The sequence below is a fragment of the Natrix helvetica genome (genome assembly GCF_964273705.1).
Source record: "Natrix helvetica genome assembly, chromosome: 2".
Lineage (NCBI taxonomy): Eukaryota > Metazoa > Chordata > Lepidosauria > Squamata > Natricidae > Natrix > Natrix helvetica.
Window position 1 is genome coordinate 71,543,526 of NC_138552.1, and position 15,679 is coordinate 71,559,204.

General features: G+C 38.1%; 1 protein-coding gene across 1 annotated transcript in view; it reads left to right on the plus strand.

Annotated features, from left to right (window-relative positions):
- Nucleotides 1-15,679, plus strand: part of CARNMT1 (carnosine N-methyltransferase 1) — a 33,968-nt gene that overhangs the window by 9,542 nt on the left and 8,747 nt on the right. The window contains exons 7-11 of the mRNA XM_081943832.1: nucleotides 904-1,010; nucleotides 1,403-1,483; nucleotides 4,670-5,198; nucleotides 7,012-7,207; nucleotides 8,764-8,927. Of these exons, the coding sequence (XP_081799958.1) occupies nucleotides 904-1,010; nucleotides 1,403-1,483; nucleotides 4,670-5,198; nucleotides 7,012-7,207; nucleotides 8,764-8,927 (1,077 nt within the window). The remainder of the gene's footprint in view (nucleotides 1-903; nucleotides 1,011-1,402; nucleotides 1,484-4,669; nucleotides 5,199-7,011; nucleotides 7,208-8,763; nucleotides 8,928-15,679) is intronic.

Below are 15,679 nucleotides of genomic sequence, written 5' to 3' on the forward strand. Positions count from 1 at the left end.
ACAGGTCTCTGGCTTTTGCTTTACTGCAGTTCACTTGCCTTCTAATAAAACTGTACCTTTTGCAAGAAATGAAGCCAAGGGTCATTTTTACTCAGGGAGGCAAGCTGAGTCAGAACTGACAGGATGTTTTTCTCAATGGAGGGTGATCATTTCCAGTATTTTTTTCATTGAAGAAAATCTAGACAGAGCTTCAGGAAACAGTAGACATTTGGCACAGATCTTTTAATAGAATCCAAAACACCATGGAATCTACTTAGATCAGCATGACTGATCTTTTCTTATGACAGTTCTATTATTTGTTATTTGCTAGTGAAACTGGAGGCACATCATTATGAGGATTATCTCTGAACACAGGGTGTGGCAGCTGCTGGCTTTATAGCTATAATAAAGGTTTTATTTGAGGATGGTTAATTTGTGACCCTTCCTACGTTCTTGATGGTAGAATTCAATATATGATAGTTGGGCCTTTTAGGCACTTGTAGTTTAGCTATATTGAAAAAGTCCTAAGTGGTCAACTCATTCCCCTAAAGCAGGGGTGTCCAAACTTGGGAACTTTAAGACTTGTGGACTTCAACTCATAGAATTCCCCAGCCAGCATGGCTGGCTGGGGAATTCTGGGAGTTGAAGTCCACAAGTCTTAAAGTTCCCAAGTTTGGACACCCCTGCCCTAAAGCTACAAAGGTTTGAAGAATCAATACTTGGAAACATGTTAAATTTCTTTAAATGTCCCACTAGGCTTGAGGGACTGTGACAAAAATTATGAAAATGGCTTAAAAGTAGTAGTATTGAACAATATCAAATGTGTGACTATAAAATCTAGGAGTGAAATACGGAAAGAAGAAACCATTTAAAGATTATCAAACTAATAAGAACTACTTTGGGTTTTATTTTTGTTTAATGTAGCAGCAGAATATACAATCCACCAGACCCACCTGGTTACTTTGATGGACACGTGTGGCCTATGTATCAGAAACACAGGAGAGAAATGGAAGAAAATGAAGCAAGCATCGGTACAGCTAACATTCTTCTAGTTCTGTCAGGTGTCTGTGATATTTCCATAAATATTGCATAGCTAATTATGTACTTCCTGTATTTTTTTAAAAAAAATTCTCAATACTTCTTTGCATTTATGTGAAAGGTGAATAGCTACGAGTGTGATAAGAGGGTCTCTAGTTCCCAAATGTTTTCTTAATGTATGATTTACAAGCTCACACTGTTAATGGTCAACCTGTTCAGATTTCATGGGACCTTAAATTATATCTCTTTGCATGAACTGTGCTAGTGCTTAGATTATATTTATATTTATTAAATGTATACATATACCACACTTCTCAGCAGTAAACTGACTCTGAAATTTTTCCTCTCCTGAAAGTAATTTGCATTTGTATTCCACCTTTTGCAGTTTATTTAGATGGAACAAAACCACAGGAAGACCTCTGTTCAAGGATATATAATGATATAATGCAGGAATTGGAAAAGACAAGTAAGTAGTTAGCCTAGGACTGGGATGGCAAACCTATGGCACGCGTGTCACAGGTGGCACGTGGAGCCATTTGGATAGCTATTTGTCTGAAACGGTATAGGGTTTCCTGCCTAGGCAGGGGGTTGGACTAGAAGACCTCCAAGGTCACTTCCAACTCTACTATTGTATTGTATTGTATTGTCAGGGCACGCAAAGCGTTGCCTTGTCAGCTGGCCAGCGCGTATGCATGCGCTGGCCAGCTAAGTCCAGCCTTTTTTAAAGACATTTTTCGCCCTCCCTAGGCTCCAGAGGATTTATAGGAGCCTGGGGAGGGCGAAAAGAGCCTCCCTGACCCCACCCCACCCCTCCGGAGGCTTCAGGAGCTTCCCTGAAGCCTCCAGAGCGTAAAAAACCGTCTCTATGGGCAAACCGAAAGTTCGGGAACGGACTTCCGGTTTGCTTGTAGGGTCTTTTTTAGTCCTCCGGAGGCTTCAGGGAAGCCTCCTGAAGGTCTCTGAAGCCTCCGGAGGGCTTAAACCGACCCTCCGAGCAAACTGGAAGTGACCTGAAGGTCCCTGAAGCCTCCGGAGGCTGTTCTCGCCCTCCCCAGGCTCCTATAAAGCCTCTGGAGCCTGGGGAGGGCGCAAAAAGCATAGAAAAATGGGTGGGAGCGCCTCTCATGCTGCATGCGCACTGGAGGGGTCACGGGTTGCATTATGGGTGCGGCACACCCGCGCATCCCCCCGTGCCCCCCCCCCTTATGGCACGCGAGCCAAAAAAGGTTCGCCATCGCTGGCCTAGGATCATTTGCATCAAGAAAATTGCAAATAATGCTATCTACATCATTAGATTTTTATGTTTGTGTGTGTGTGTGTTTCCCATTATATCTGAAAAACATAAGCTGGTCCCACAGAAGTATAGTTCAACTCTTGGTTTCCTTGGACAGCTGCTAGGCCTTCAGTGTTTCACTGCCTTGTCTAAGATCATTTTTCCCCACTAAATCCTACTGCAGGTATAGGCAGATTGGGGGCAGCTATTAAATGTTCACCTTTTAAAAAAAATCCAATGCCCAGAATATTAGGTCATTCAGGTAATAAATATATCCAGTAATCTCCATGTGTTGCATACAGGTATTAGTAAAGTCGCTGGAAAAAGCCCATCATTATTCAGAAACGTATCATTATTGTGCCAGAAGCACAGTCCTTATCCTTATCTTTCTCTAGTTGTGTCTGGTACTCCTAATATCATTGTATTGTGGTTTTGAAAAAGAAAATGCCTCTTAAACACAGGTTTATTGTGATCTCCGAGAGCACTAAATTTTCCCTTTTACAGCTAAAACTTAAGTGAGCATTCCAATTTAATTTATACGTTTTTAATGTTACTTATGAGGAAAATGACTGCATTATTATTTGTGTAAAATTATAGTTTCCAAAATCTTATGTGCATATATTTGATTAACAAGTTATACCAAAATTGGGTTTATTAAATTTGCAAGGTTACATAAAATAAACCCCTTTGCATAAATTTCTACTTTAGGCATGAAGCCTGGTACTACGATAAATACATTTTTCATAGTTCATTCTAAAATTTTAAAAAATAATTTAAGGATATGTTAACCTTGGAAACAGATTGACTAGGAAAAGCTACAGCACATCTTTGAACTAATGTATGCTTTGTTCTTTTTTCTATAGGTGAGCAAGGCATTATTATGCATGCATAAAACTGGTTCCCAGCCTGGGGAGTAACTTCCTTAATGAATCACTGAAGAACATCCCAGGCCACCAGTGCCAGTTGACAGAAAAACAGTAAAAATTAAATGAAGATTGGCTCTTTTGTACTATGGGATATATTGTTTGTGGTTCAGTACCAAATCAGTTGCTACAATTCCTGTAACTCCATTCATTTCTTCTTAATAAATATTGTCAAAAACTTAAGAGGTTGTTATATTTTATAATTGTCTCTGTACTAAATAAAGTTGGAGGTCACTTTTTGTATATATTTGTTTATGTATTTTTTTTGGTCACTTGTTAACTTTTCCCTTTTATCCCATTCCTCCTTTCCCTATATATTCGTTTGTATTTTTTTGAAATTTAATAAAGCTTTCTATTATAGATATATATGTAAGGGACTGTGAGAATCATCCTTGAAAAATGAATTACTGTTTTAGGCAAGTTCTAAAGTGCCTATTTTCTTAAATGACAGTAGTTGACCATTAAAAGATTTATACGTATGTAAAAAGTACTTAAATCATTTGAAACAGCAGCATATATAAAAAGGGGGCTAAAGAGAAATTATTACATACCGTAGTAGCTCTAACATTACTCCATCAATATTGTCTCTGTCATATTATAATTACCATTATGTACACTATTAAGAAATCTAATTTTGTCACTAGGTTACAGAATACATTGCGATCTCAAGGAAGAAATACTTTGGCTAAGATTTTCTAATATGTCCTTGCTATTGCTTACATTTTTGCTTGGTTTTTCTAAGAGAAAAAAATGGAAACTTGTCTTTTCAATTCACATTTTGGGAAGAAGAAAAAGCATTTATTAATGCATCTTTGTATCCTTGAGTAGTAGTAATTTCAGTCCTTAATTTAAGAATATTTTTCCTGTGACTTGATCCATGCAGATTTCTGAGCAAACCCCTATCATGAAATTCAATCAATTCAATCAGAATAGAGTTGGAAGGGATCTTGGAGGTCTTCAGCCCCCTGCACAGGCAGGAGACCCTATAGTACCATTTCAAAAGGAGTTCTTTTCCCGATAGGTATACCATGCAAATTTACACCAGTCTATTGTTTTCTTCCAGGGGGATAGTAATCCTTTGTTATCAAAGCGCCCCTGACGGCAATTCGAGGTACATCGTAGGCTAAGAATCGCAACTTTAGAGGAACCTCTGCAGATATTCAAAACAGGATGAGCTCATGGCGAATAGCTCAATCACACCCATATTTAACGTGAGAGTCCTATCTTTTATGTAGGATTTGGAAATGCAGAACTCCGTCCTCTCGTGTCTGACTTAGGAACAATGGATACGAAATGCTGAGCCAGGTCGGAAACAAATCGCACGGGCCATCAACGGGAAGCAATCCACAGCTATAGCCAGCAGAGCTTCAACCTTCATTCGGCTCGTTTTTTCTGAACGAAACGGAAGATTTCCTCCATCCTTCACCACCTCAAACCAGTCGCGGGCTCTGAAACGCGCATGCGTGTAGGGTCGGCCGCTTTTTTCCCCCTTTTCCCCTAGTGTCACGCGCTTGCGCATCGGGTAGCCGTGGCCGGGGGAGAGCGGCAGAGTCGTATTCGGGAAAAGGCGGTTGGCTGAGCCGCCGCCTTAACAGCTGTTTCTCTATGAATCCGGAAGCGCGTCAGCATGCGCGGAAAAGGGCGCGTGGAGCCCGAGCGGCCGTTCGCTTTCGGCGTCGGAGAAAAGCCGCCCAGATGTCGGTGCCCACCGCGTGCGCTCTGTCGCGGTTAGGGAGGCAGGAGCCGCCGCTGCCGCTGCCGCCGCCACCGCGGGTCAAGGCGATGCACGGGGACAGCCGGGAGAGCGAAGAAGACGAAGAACAGGCGGAGCCGCCCAGACGGGATGGAGAAGCAGCGGCAGGGAACACCCTGTGCGAGTGTGACTCTCTGCCGCAGTTGGCGACCACGAAGTTGGACGGGAAAGAGGAGGAGAAGCAGGAACGGGAGCACTTCCGGAGAATTATCAATGCCTTCCGTTACTATGGGTAACCGATTCACTCCCCTCTTACTCTGATACCTTACTCTCTGTGCAGTATAGGACCCTCTAACTCGGATCCACCAGTTCATTGCAATATCTACTCAGGAGGATGGGGTGGTGGTGGGGGGTTCAGTGAACAAGGGCTAGAAATAACAGGTAGTTCTCGATTTACAACAGTTCCTTTATTGACCCTTTGAGTTGCAATGGCACTGAAGAAAGGGACTTGGGACTATTGTTCACTCTTATGGTCATGTGATTTGCGTTTGGAGCTTGACAACTGGTTCATATTTATGACGCATCCTTTGCGACCTTCTGATAAGTGAAGACAGATTCACTTAACAACCGTGTTACTAATTTAACAACTGCAGTGATTCGCTTAACAAATGTGGCAAGAAAAGTGGTAAAATGGTATTAAAACATGCTTAACAAATTTCTCGCTTAGCCACATAAATCCTGGGCTCAATTGTGAGTCAAGAACTACCTGCACCCATTTCAAGCCTGGCCTCAATCATGGAAACACATTGAGGGACTTGACCAGTTCACTTTCTTTCAGCCCAATTTGCATCACAATCAACCTTAAGCTCCAGGGAAAAAGCTGGGATACCCATTTAATAAATCTTTACTCAGAAATTCTCCCTGCTGAGTACACTGGGACTCACTCTGAAGTAACATGCCAATCTAGCACTATCCAGAAGTTTTGAAGCCTAACTCTTAGGGTTGATCTCTTCGAGTTGTTCCACCAGAAAAATTGTTGAGCATATCTTGGATTACATAAAGAACATATTTATCAATAAATCAAACAGTTTATGTAATGTTTATTGGAGGCGATAAACCTTTGAAAGTTGTATGCAACTAAATTATATTTTAATGCAAACACACACGCTAAGGATTCCTGGCAGTAAGACCTATTGAATATAGCAAAATTCGGAGTAGTTTTGGACAGGATTGTTTAAATGCTTATCATTTCATTTCTTTTTCCAAAATCATAGTTAGATGAAGCAGTGTCAATTGCACAGCATATTAAGTTTTCTAAATTACCACTTCCAAATGCATTGCCATGTCCATATTCACTGATTTATTGTTTCAGTTTATGGTTAGTGTTAGTAATCCATCAAGATGAATTTCAACAGGATCGTCTTTTTAACACTTTTCAGCCTGTACCAATTCTGTCTGTGAAGGTAATGGAACTGCCAAATCTGCAGCTCATCTTAGTATAGATTATTGGTGATTTTTAATTGCATTTTTAATAAAAAATGTTATGTTTATTAATTGCATTTCTACATTGGAATATCTAGAATTTAAATTATAAAATACATTGTCTCTCCATATGTTAGAACAATTTGAAACAGCCACAGAATAAACTCATTTAAATAAAATCAACAATTCAGCAAAAGTTTTAAATATATATTTATCTTCTGCTTTAAACGTTTTCTGAAACAACATCTGTGTGCTGTTTTACAAAGTTTGTAAATCTAAATGGCTACTGGTGACAGGCCATATTCATTTGTCATTTCTTCTAATCTAAAACAATGTGATCCAAGTAACTGAAACATATTTGTTATTAATATAAAATAGATTTTGGAACATTGTTCTGTCTAGCAATGAAATTCATGGGATCCCAAATTGTTAATTTTGACAGGATTCTAACTAAGTTCTCATGTATTGGCATATTGACTTTGGAGTGAAATTATATCTGATAAATTTATATATGTGATTAAAAATGTTTCCAAATGGGCATCTACTGAAAATTTGTAAGACTGATACCAAGAGAACTTTGTTTTATTCTTTATTTTTGATACTTGTTTTTTTTTAATTTCTAGAATTAATATGCATGAAAGAGTGACTCGTGCGGAGAGACAATTTAGATCACTTCCAGCCATTCAACAGAAATTGTTACCTCAGTTTCTCCCACATCTTGACAAGATTCGAAAATGTGTTGACCACAATCAAGGGATCTTGCAGTCTATTGTGAATGACTGTACCCGAATGTTTGAAAATAGAGAATATGATGGTGATGTATGTTTAGCATTTTATTTCTAAAAGAGCAATTGTGCTGTATTAAACTTATTTTAATTTTATTTCTTTTAGTGATTCATAGATGGGCTTTTTTACACATGGAATATTTTTCAAATTACTTGGGTTAAATTAAGACAGTTCTAGGAAAATAGATAAACACTTTCTTGGATTTTACAAATGAAATACCTTTCTAGTCCATTCCAGTAAACCATTATTCTTTTTCATTAGTGATAAGGAGAAATGTTCCCACAAATAGAAGATATATAATTTATATTTCTACAAAGCTATGCCCACTCATTCAAATTTGATCTTGTCTTTTGAAATAAAGGTAATTAGATCTTTTCCAATTCTACCCTGATTTTTTGCTTGAAGCTGATTCTTACTTTCCACAGGTGCCCACTATTATTTTCAGTTTATCTCTATGTCCTGGGAATTACTGAAGGCTTATAGTGCAAAACAGTATTCCAGTTTTTATTTTTCCTTTTACATTTAAACTACTCTTCAAGACATAAACAATGGTTCTTTTCTTTAGTCTTAAACTTTTCAAGTGTGATTAACAGGCTCCAAATGCTCTTCATATCAATATGAATTGTTCAATTCCCCTTTTCAGATAAGATCATGTTTTAGTAGTATAAGGAAGATTTTTTAACACCCATTTTCAGCTCTAGTTAGAACAAAGCATGGATATATATATGCTTATTGTCCAGTTTTACTTATGTGTGCTCTATCCTAATTCTACTTAATTTTAGAATTAAGAAAGACCTTACAAATATTAGTGGATTTTTTTCCCAAATTTAATCACAGGTACATCTATTATTAATTGGTCTTGATCTAACTGGAGATGTTTTGATTAATAAAATCTTTTTTATCTTTTTCTTTTCCATCATTTTAGATCCTATTTAAAGAGTAAATAAGATGTCTGTGAAATAAGATCTCTGTGCCAGTCCTCTTCCTCTTCATTACTTTGAATTATCTCCTGGATCACTTAATGGACTTGAGATGATTCATGATCTAATAGACTTTCAGCAGCACAAATACTGCCTGATTCATTTTAGGATCACTAGTCCTTTTTCTCTGGTTTTAAACTAATAGCTGTTTTTAGCAGCTACTAGACATATCTAAGTACACATGTTCACCATTTACTTGCCAGTTGTGACCTCCATTTCTAACCTTCTCAGTCTCCTTAATTACCTCTTTGCTAGTCCATGTTTATCAGTCCTCTTATTAAATATAAACTAATATAATATGTACTCTCAGCACCTTATCAACAAAGCAAGTATTGACTTATTTTTGGATATACATAGGGACACATGAAGTAGCAATGAGAAGCTATTGCTGAGAAAAGGCTCACCAGACAACTTCTATTCCGAACAATGAATGTCAACTTTTTGATGTGTTATATATATTGTGTGACAGTATCATGTAACATATGGGAAGAGTTGATTTAGGATATCAGTCTTAATTTAGGTTCTAGTTATTAGCCCTACATTTTTATATTAACCAAGATGTTATGATAATGTATCAGATTAATCTGTAGCTAACTTTTTTTAAATTAGGGAAATGGAAAGATTACACCAGCTTCAACTTTTGACATGGATAAATTAAAATCCACTCTGAAACAATTTGTAAGAGATTGGAGTGAAACTGGGAAACCTGAGAGAGATTCTTGCTATCAGCCTATCATTAATGAAATTGTAAAGAACTTTCCAAAAGACAGATGGTAAATACCTTTTAAAATATTTATTTAAAGAGAAGATATGCACAATAATGCATTTCTGGTAAAGGTTACTGGAACTGGTCTTTGAAAATGGGTTTAGACCATAAGGAAAAAAACCATCATGAATGTCGGCCGTCTTTTTAAATGGCTTTGCTTAAAATGTAATTTTTATTACTAAACAGATCAGCAAAGAGAGTAAAGTTTATAGTTACAAGAATAACATACCACTTAACTTTGATAAGATAGCTCTTTTATTAGCTATAACAGCATTTTATAATTTGGAAAGATATGTTGAGAAGACCACAAGATGACTTGGATATATCTTCCTTTTAATTTTTTTTAAGAGCCAGAGATGAAAGGAACTAAAAGCTCTCGTTACCACAGTTCTTTTGTGAGACCTAACAATCATATTTTATCTCAAGCAGAGAGCAAATAAATCATTGGAAGGGAATAGCAGTAGTATTAGTGATCTCTTTATAGGTGAGATTTGAGATTCTTTATTAAAAGGACATAGCATAGCAGTCTTGAGTCACAGTCCAATGTTTCCCTTGTCTGTGTTGAGAGAATTCCTTTGATAACTGGTGGACTAAGGTGGAAAAACGAAGTCTGTTTTAATCTTACTTTAACACAGCTTGTAATTGCTACTGCATTACTGAAGAAAAAAAGCTAAAAAGCTCATTCATAATATAACATGAATACCCTTCCCTTGTTAGATTCAAGGCATTCAAGAATGTCTTCAAATATAGAAAAAATACGGTAAGTTTTTATATATTTAAATAAAAGGGTTTGACTTTCTCAAGAACCCCCACTTTCCCACTTAGCGTTGTGGAAAAAGGGATATGTGTGTGTGAATTTTTAACTGTAGTTAAGGATTAGCATTTTTCTTTTTTCCTTCTTTTGAAATATAGAGGGTTTTTCCCCCCCTTCGGTACATACCGTAAGTTTTTTTAAAATATATATTTTTAACTAGGTAGTGGGGTTGATCATCTGCGATCTATTTTGAAATATTGTGTCCTATAGACAAAATATAGCAAAGTCTCAGCAAAGTTAATAGTGTGGCTAGCCAAATCATTAGCCACATTGGCATGTTTTCTGCACAATAAAAGTCAAAGACAACAATGTTAAATCTCAAGAACCAACAAAATAGAAACATTCTATGTGGATATGTCTTTATTTAAAGAAGTATGTTCTTTGAATGTAATGTGGTTTATTCATCTGGAAAGTTAAGGAATACATTGTCATTTCTTAGCACACATATTGAAGCAGAATGTTCTAAATGTTTACTTCTTTGTCTAAACAATATCAAAACACCACAGTCAGATGAAAATTTTTAAATGCTATAATTAGTGATAAATACTGTGGTGAGGGTTGGGCAATAAACTAAACCACTTATTTTTTTAATTAAGAACCTCTATAGAAAGCCTTTCAAACTGGTGGCCCATTGGCGGGATATATCATGCACAGGCCATGCCCAACGCAGCTCTGCAAAGGCAAAAAATGTCACAATCCTGCCCGTGACAGGAGTTTGACACCCATGCTCCATAGCAAATAAAATGATAGAATATTGTGACTTTATAAAAGTTCACATTTCACATTTATTATTTTCCTTGGAAGAATCAAAAAGTATATTTTTAATGGGAAGAATGTGTTCCTTAGTTTTGAATAATTTTTAAGATATGGGTTTTATTTTTGAGGAAGCTAATTTAACTTCTTGTCTCACATTTATTTTGAATCGAGTTTCAAAACAACTGTAGAAAATCTGACAGTTGTCCAGGGAGAATGAGCCTTCCCTCCTCCATTTAAAATCCTCTCAGATTTCTTTATGCTCCACATTTTGAAAACCTCTTTCTTAAAGAATTTGACTAGTCTAAATAAGTGTAATCGTTTGTTCAGTTGGAAAAAGACTTCGATTTTTCAAGGGCAAATTTATTCAATTTATATTTAACTTTTCTGCTCAATCAGGAATTTAGGAAAGCTGAATATTGGATTATATTCAATATTCCAAGAGCAGATTTCTGTTTATACAGGATTACCTGCTCCAAATCTGTTACAGACGGTCTTAGTCCTGGAACATGCTTGAACCTCTACACAGAAATATAGGCTAAGATTAATAATCCTATATACTGACCGAAATAGAATCTTTCAGTGGAATGATACTGGATCCAGTACAATATTGGTGGATACCCATAGTCATAATAAACTTTGGTGAAATTCAAACTGGTTGGGGGTTTTGCAAAAGAAATACAGTAAATATTATTCTTGTGTATTAATATTAGGATTTAAATTGAGCAAAAGTGGAGGCAACAACCTAGGCAAGTACACTGGCTCTTTGTAATTATTCTCTGGACAAGGAGAGGACTTGAGATTGTCCACAAGTGCTCTATACAGATAACTCCTTGCAGAACCTGTGAGTTCTGGGAGACAATGGAACAACCATTGCTGAAATTGTGCTTTGTCCCTTTAAAAAGGACACTGGGCTCACATACTTTTCAAATCAATTTTGGCTATTGCTTGTTAACTGCTTTTCAGCTATTAAGAATCTTTGCAATGACAAGTTTTACAGCATTGGGTGAGTTTTCTTCAATCCTTAGCAAAATAAGTTTTAAATGCAAGTTTACGGACTTACAAAAATACCTTATTTTTTAGAAGAAGCAGCAAAAGGGTGATTATAACTTTGATTTTTGAAAGTTACAAAGAAGGGTCCAGATGGATTTGAATTAAGAATATTTTTTGCGGGAAAATGCTTTGGTTTCAATTCTTTAAAAAAGGATTAGATTGGGAAGGTTGAGAGAGAACCAGAAGGAACTAAAGATTATAATTAGAGGAGATTAATACTTAAATTTGATTTATTAATACAGAATGAAGCAAAATATTTCACATTGGATATATTGAAGACTGTTTTTGGACAATGGAGTCAAATTAATTTTTAGATTTTTAAAAAACTTTAAAATTAAAATTATTTTTTATTTGTTACAAAATGGGAAGTTATGTAAGTTATAATTATTTAAAAATGACAGGCTACAAGAATGATATGAAAAAGCTGCTCTATTAATGCTCCTATAATTATTATATTTTAATTATAATTAAAAAGATATACAAATAATAAAGCAAGAGTGGCCCGGTTTCTTATATTGGATTTACAAAAGAGGCTTGTTAAAGCTTTTAAGAGAAGGATCAAAGAAATGAAATATAATAAAGCCTAGTACATTATTTGAAGGGATCAAGATTGTTAACAAAAAAAGGAAGAATTCTAAAATTGATTTCTTTGACCAAGGTTAAAATAGATATGCTGCTATTTCTGGTAACTCTTCATAGACATTTTGCTGATTAGGACTGAAATGAGGAGGCAGTTAAAGTTTTGTTTATTGATAAGATATGGGACATGGAAAAAAGAGATCATTTGTTTTATTTTAACAGAAAGTGGTAAGTTCCTAAAATTGCTTAGACTTGTTGGAATGAAGGGAGATGACTGTCTGACTGATATACATGATGTGTTTTCCATCTTGAGTTACTTATAAAGTAATAAGGCAGTATTAAAAAATAATATATAAAAGAGTTCTTTAAAATACTGATGAGCCTATATAGCTTAGTGCTATGTGTCTAAAAAAATGTCAGCATCTCCTGATTGTTTATATTATACATTTCACTTGATTAAAGATTGAGTCACTATTTAGTCATTTGGTTTTACTAAGTCTTTCCTAGTATGCTTGCCTTATTCAGATGTGTATAGAGATTTTTCCTGAAGATGGGCAAAGAGCAATATAAACAAATTGGTCCCTGTTTTTGTACTGAAAGAAATTTGTTAGGAACAATAATGATAAAAGTTCTAATACCTTTCATGTAACATTCAAATGAATCAAGACACAACCATTGAGTTTTTTAATGAGTTAACTGGGATACAAGTTAATTGATGACCATAAGTCCAATTGATTTTTATTTTATTTTTTAGAATGTTCATTTTTGTCCAGTATCAAGTTTTCAGATTCCAAGGCATTTCCCATAAATTCATAGTTGTATCATTTTATATTTTAAAACTTATTGTAATTTTTACATAGTCATTTCAGAACTGTTAGCAATTGTCTAAAGTTTATTTAAGCTTACAGAGCATATTTTTCATATGCAGGGAAAGGAAGTTATTTTGCTGGAGAATAGTCAACTGACTGTTTTAATTCTTGAAATAATTCTGGCTTGATGTCTGTATTTGGCTTAGAATAACGTTCCTAAATTACCGTGTTTCCCCGAAAATACGACAGGGTCTTATTTTCTTTTTACCTACAAAATATGGCTTGGGCTTTATTATGTGGGGGGGAGGGTTTATTGTTTTGGGGTTGCCGAGCGGCTGCTCTCTTGCAAGTGGGCTCCCAAAGAGCTGGGCACAGCCTCATGTTCCAAGAGCGGAACAGCTGCTCGTGCAACCCCCCTCTCCAGCCTGTCACAACAGCGCAACACAACAGCCATGAAGCACCCACACTCAGTGCCATTCACTGACCTAGAGGTATCACCAAGCTGCGTGAGCGCCTGTTTGCCGCTGCCCAGATCCCACGGCTTGGCGCCTTTCAAATGCCAGTGTATGGCGCATTGTACGGCTGGAGAGGGGGATTGCACGAGCGGCTGTTCTGCTCTCGCTCACCCGCCTCCCAGTCTCACGATGCATGGCCCATCTCTCATTATGGAGCCAGGGCACCTCTGCTGCCGCCGCCATCCCAGTCTGGCTTTTTCCACGGCTTCCAACCCGAGTCTTTCAGTAGCGGCCGCTCTGGGCCCATGCTCTATGTTTGTGGGCCAGCTGATTGCAGAGCGTACAATCATAGAACATGTGCCCAGAGCGGCCACTGCCAAAAGTCTCGGGTTGGAAGCCGCAGAAAAAGCCAGGCTGGGATGGCGGCAGCGGTAGAGGTGCTCTGGCTCTGCAATGAAAGCTGGACCATGCATTGGGAGGTGGGTGAGCGAGAGCAAAACAGCCGCTCGCGCAACCCCCCTCTCCAGCCGTGCAGAGCGCCAATCACTGGCATTTGAAAGGCGCCAAGCCGCAGGAGCCGGGCGGCGGCGAACAGGCGCTCATGCGGTCTAGCGATACCCCTAGGTCAATGAATGGCACTGTGCCGGGCTGCAAAGGGGGTTTGTCTGGTGGCTGCTCATGAGCGTGGTCGCTTCATGGCTGTTGTGTTGCGCTGCTGCGACAGCGCAACATAGCCATTCGCCCATGAGGCTGTGCCCGGCTCTTTGGGAGCCCGCAAGCAAGAGAGCAGCCGCCCGGCAATGCCCCTCTTCAGCTGGGCACATTGCTGCTCACCAACCTAGCGGTATCCCGAAGGTGCCAAGCAACATGATCACCTTTGCCTCCCCCTGGGTTCCCGTGACTTGTCACCTTTGGGATACTGCTAGGTTGCTGAGCGGTGCTCTGCCTGGCCGGAGGTGGGGGGTTATCCAGGGGGCTTATATGCAGGGTGGGGGTTATATTTTTGCCCATCAGAAAAATGTGGCCTGGCTGTATTACGAGGACATGTCGTATTTTTGGGGAAACACGGTAGATAGTGTATATATCTGACCTTCAGCTCTTAGACAACATAACTATTGTTGAGAATTTTGGAAACTAACTCCACACATCTGGACAGCGCAGAAGCTGGGAAAGGCTGATTCCAAACATGCCTCAAAACACATGGTAATGCTTAAGACTGGGAGTTTAATATGTACCATTGTAGAAAGAAAAGAATCATTTTGTACAATGGGCTGTCTACAGTATTGTCAAGATTTGTATTTGAAGTTTTTCCTAAAGCATGACAGATGGAGGATCGTAAAACCGGCTTCATTCCGTTAATAGCAGCAGCAGTTAGACTAACATACCGCTTCCTGGTGCTTTATAGCCCCTCTCTAAGCGGTTTACAGAGTCAGCATATTGTCCCTAACAATCTGAGGTTCCCATTTTACCGACTTCAGAAGGATGGAAAGCTGAATCAACCTTAAGCCAGTCAGATTGAATTCCTGACTTAGCAGTGAATTAGTGTGCAATACTGTATTCTAACCACTGCGCTACCACGGCTCTTAATAGAATGTAATGCAAAATTAAACATGCATGCAGAATTTGAATAGCAGTGCTATATTTGTTGGGATCCATCTAAATCACCAAGTAGTAAGATAGTGTTTCATAGAATGGTATGGATGTCAGAGTAGTAGAATAGAACATTTTGGTTAAGGATATGGTTGTAACTGGTCTCTGGTATGTTACAGACTTTCAAAAATTCACCAAGCTAATTATTCAGTGCTGTATTTGTAAACTTGAAAATAAATCACTGTCTTAAGTACAAAGTATAACATAGCTGACTAGGGGATTCTGGGAGCTGGAAGTCCACAGGTCTTGGAAGTTGCCAAGGTTGGACACACCAGTCTAGATAGTACTAGCAATAGCACTCAGACTTATATACTGCTTCACATTGCTTTACAGCCCTCTCTAAGCAGTTTACAGAGTCAGCATATTGCCCCCAACAATTTGGGTTCTCATTTTGTGGACTGTACACCGCCCCGAGTCCCTTTTTGGGAGAGGGGGCGGTTTAGAAATGTGAATAAATAAATAAATAAATAAATAAATAAATTTTACCCACCTCGGAAGGATGGAAGCAGGGGTGGGTTCCTGATAGTTCTAACCTCTTCTACAGAAGAGGTTCCACAAATCTATAGTGCTGTTTAGAACCGGTTCCAGCTCCCCCCCCCCCGCCCATCCGCACATCATCAAGATGAAGAGCAAGAGGAGGAATTCT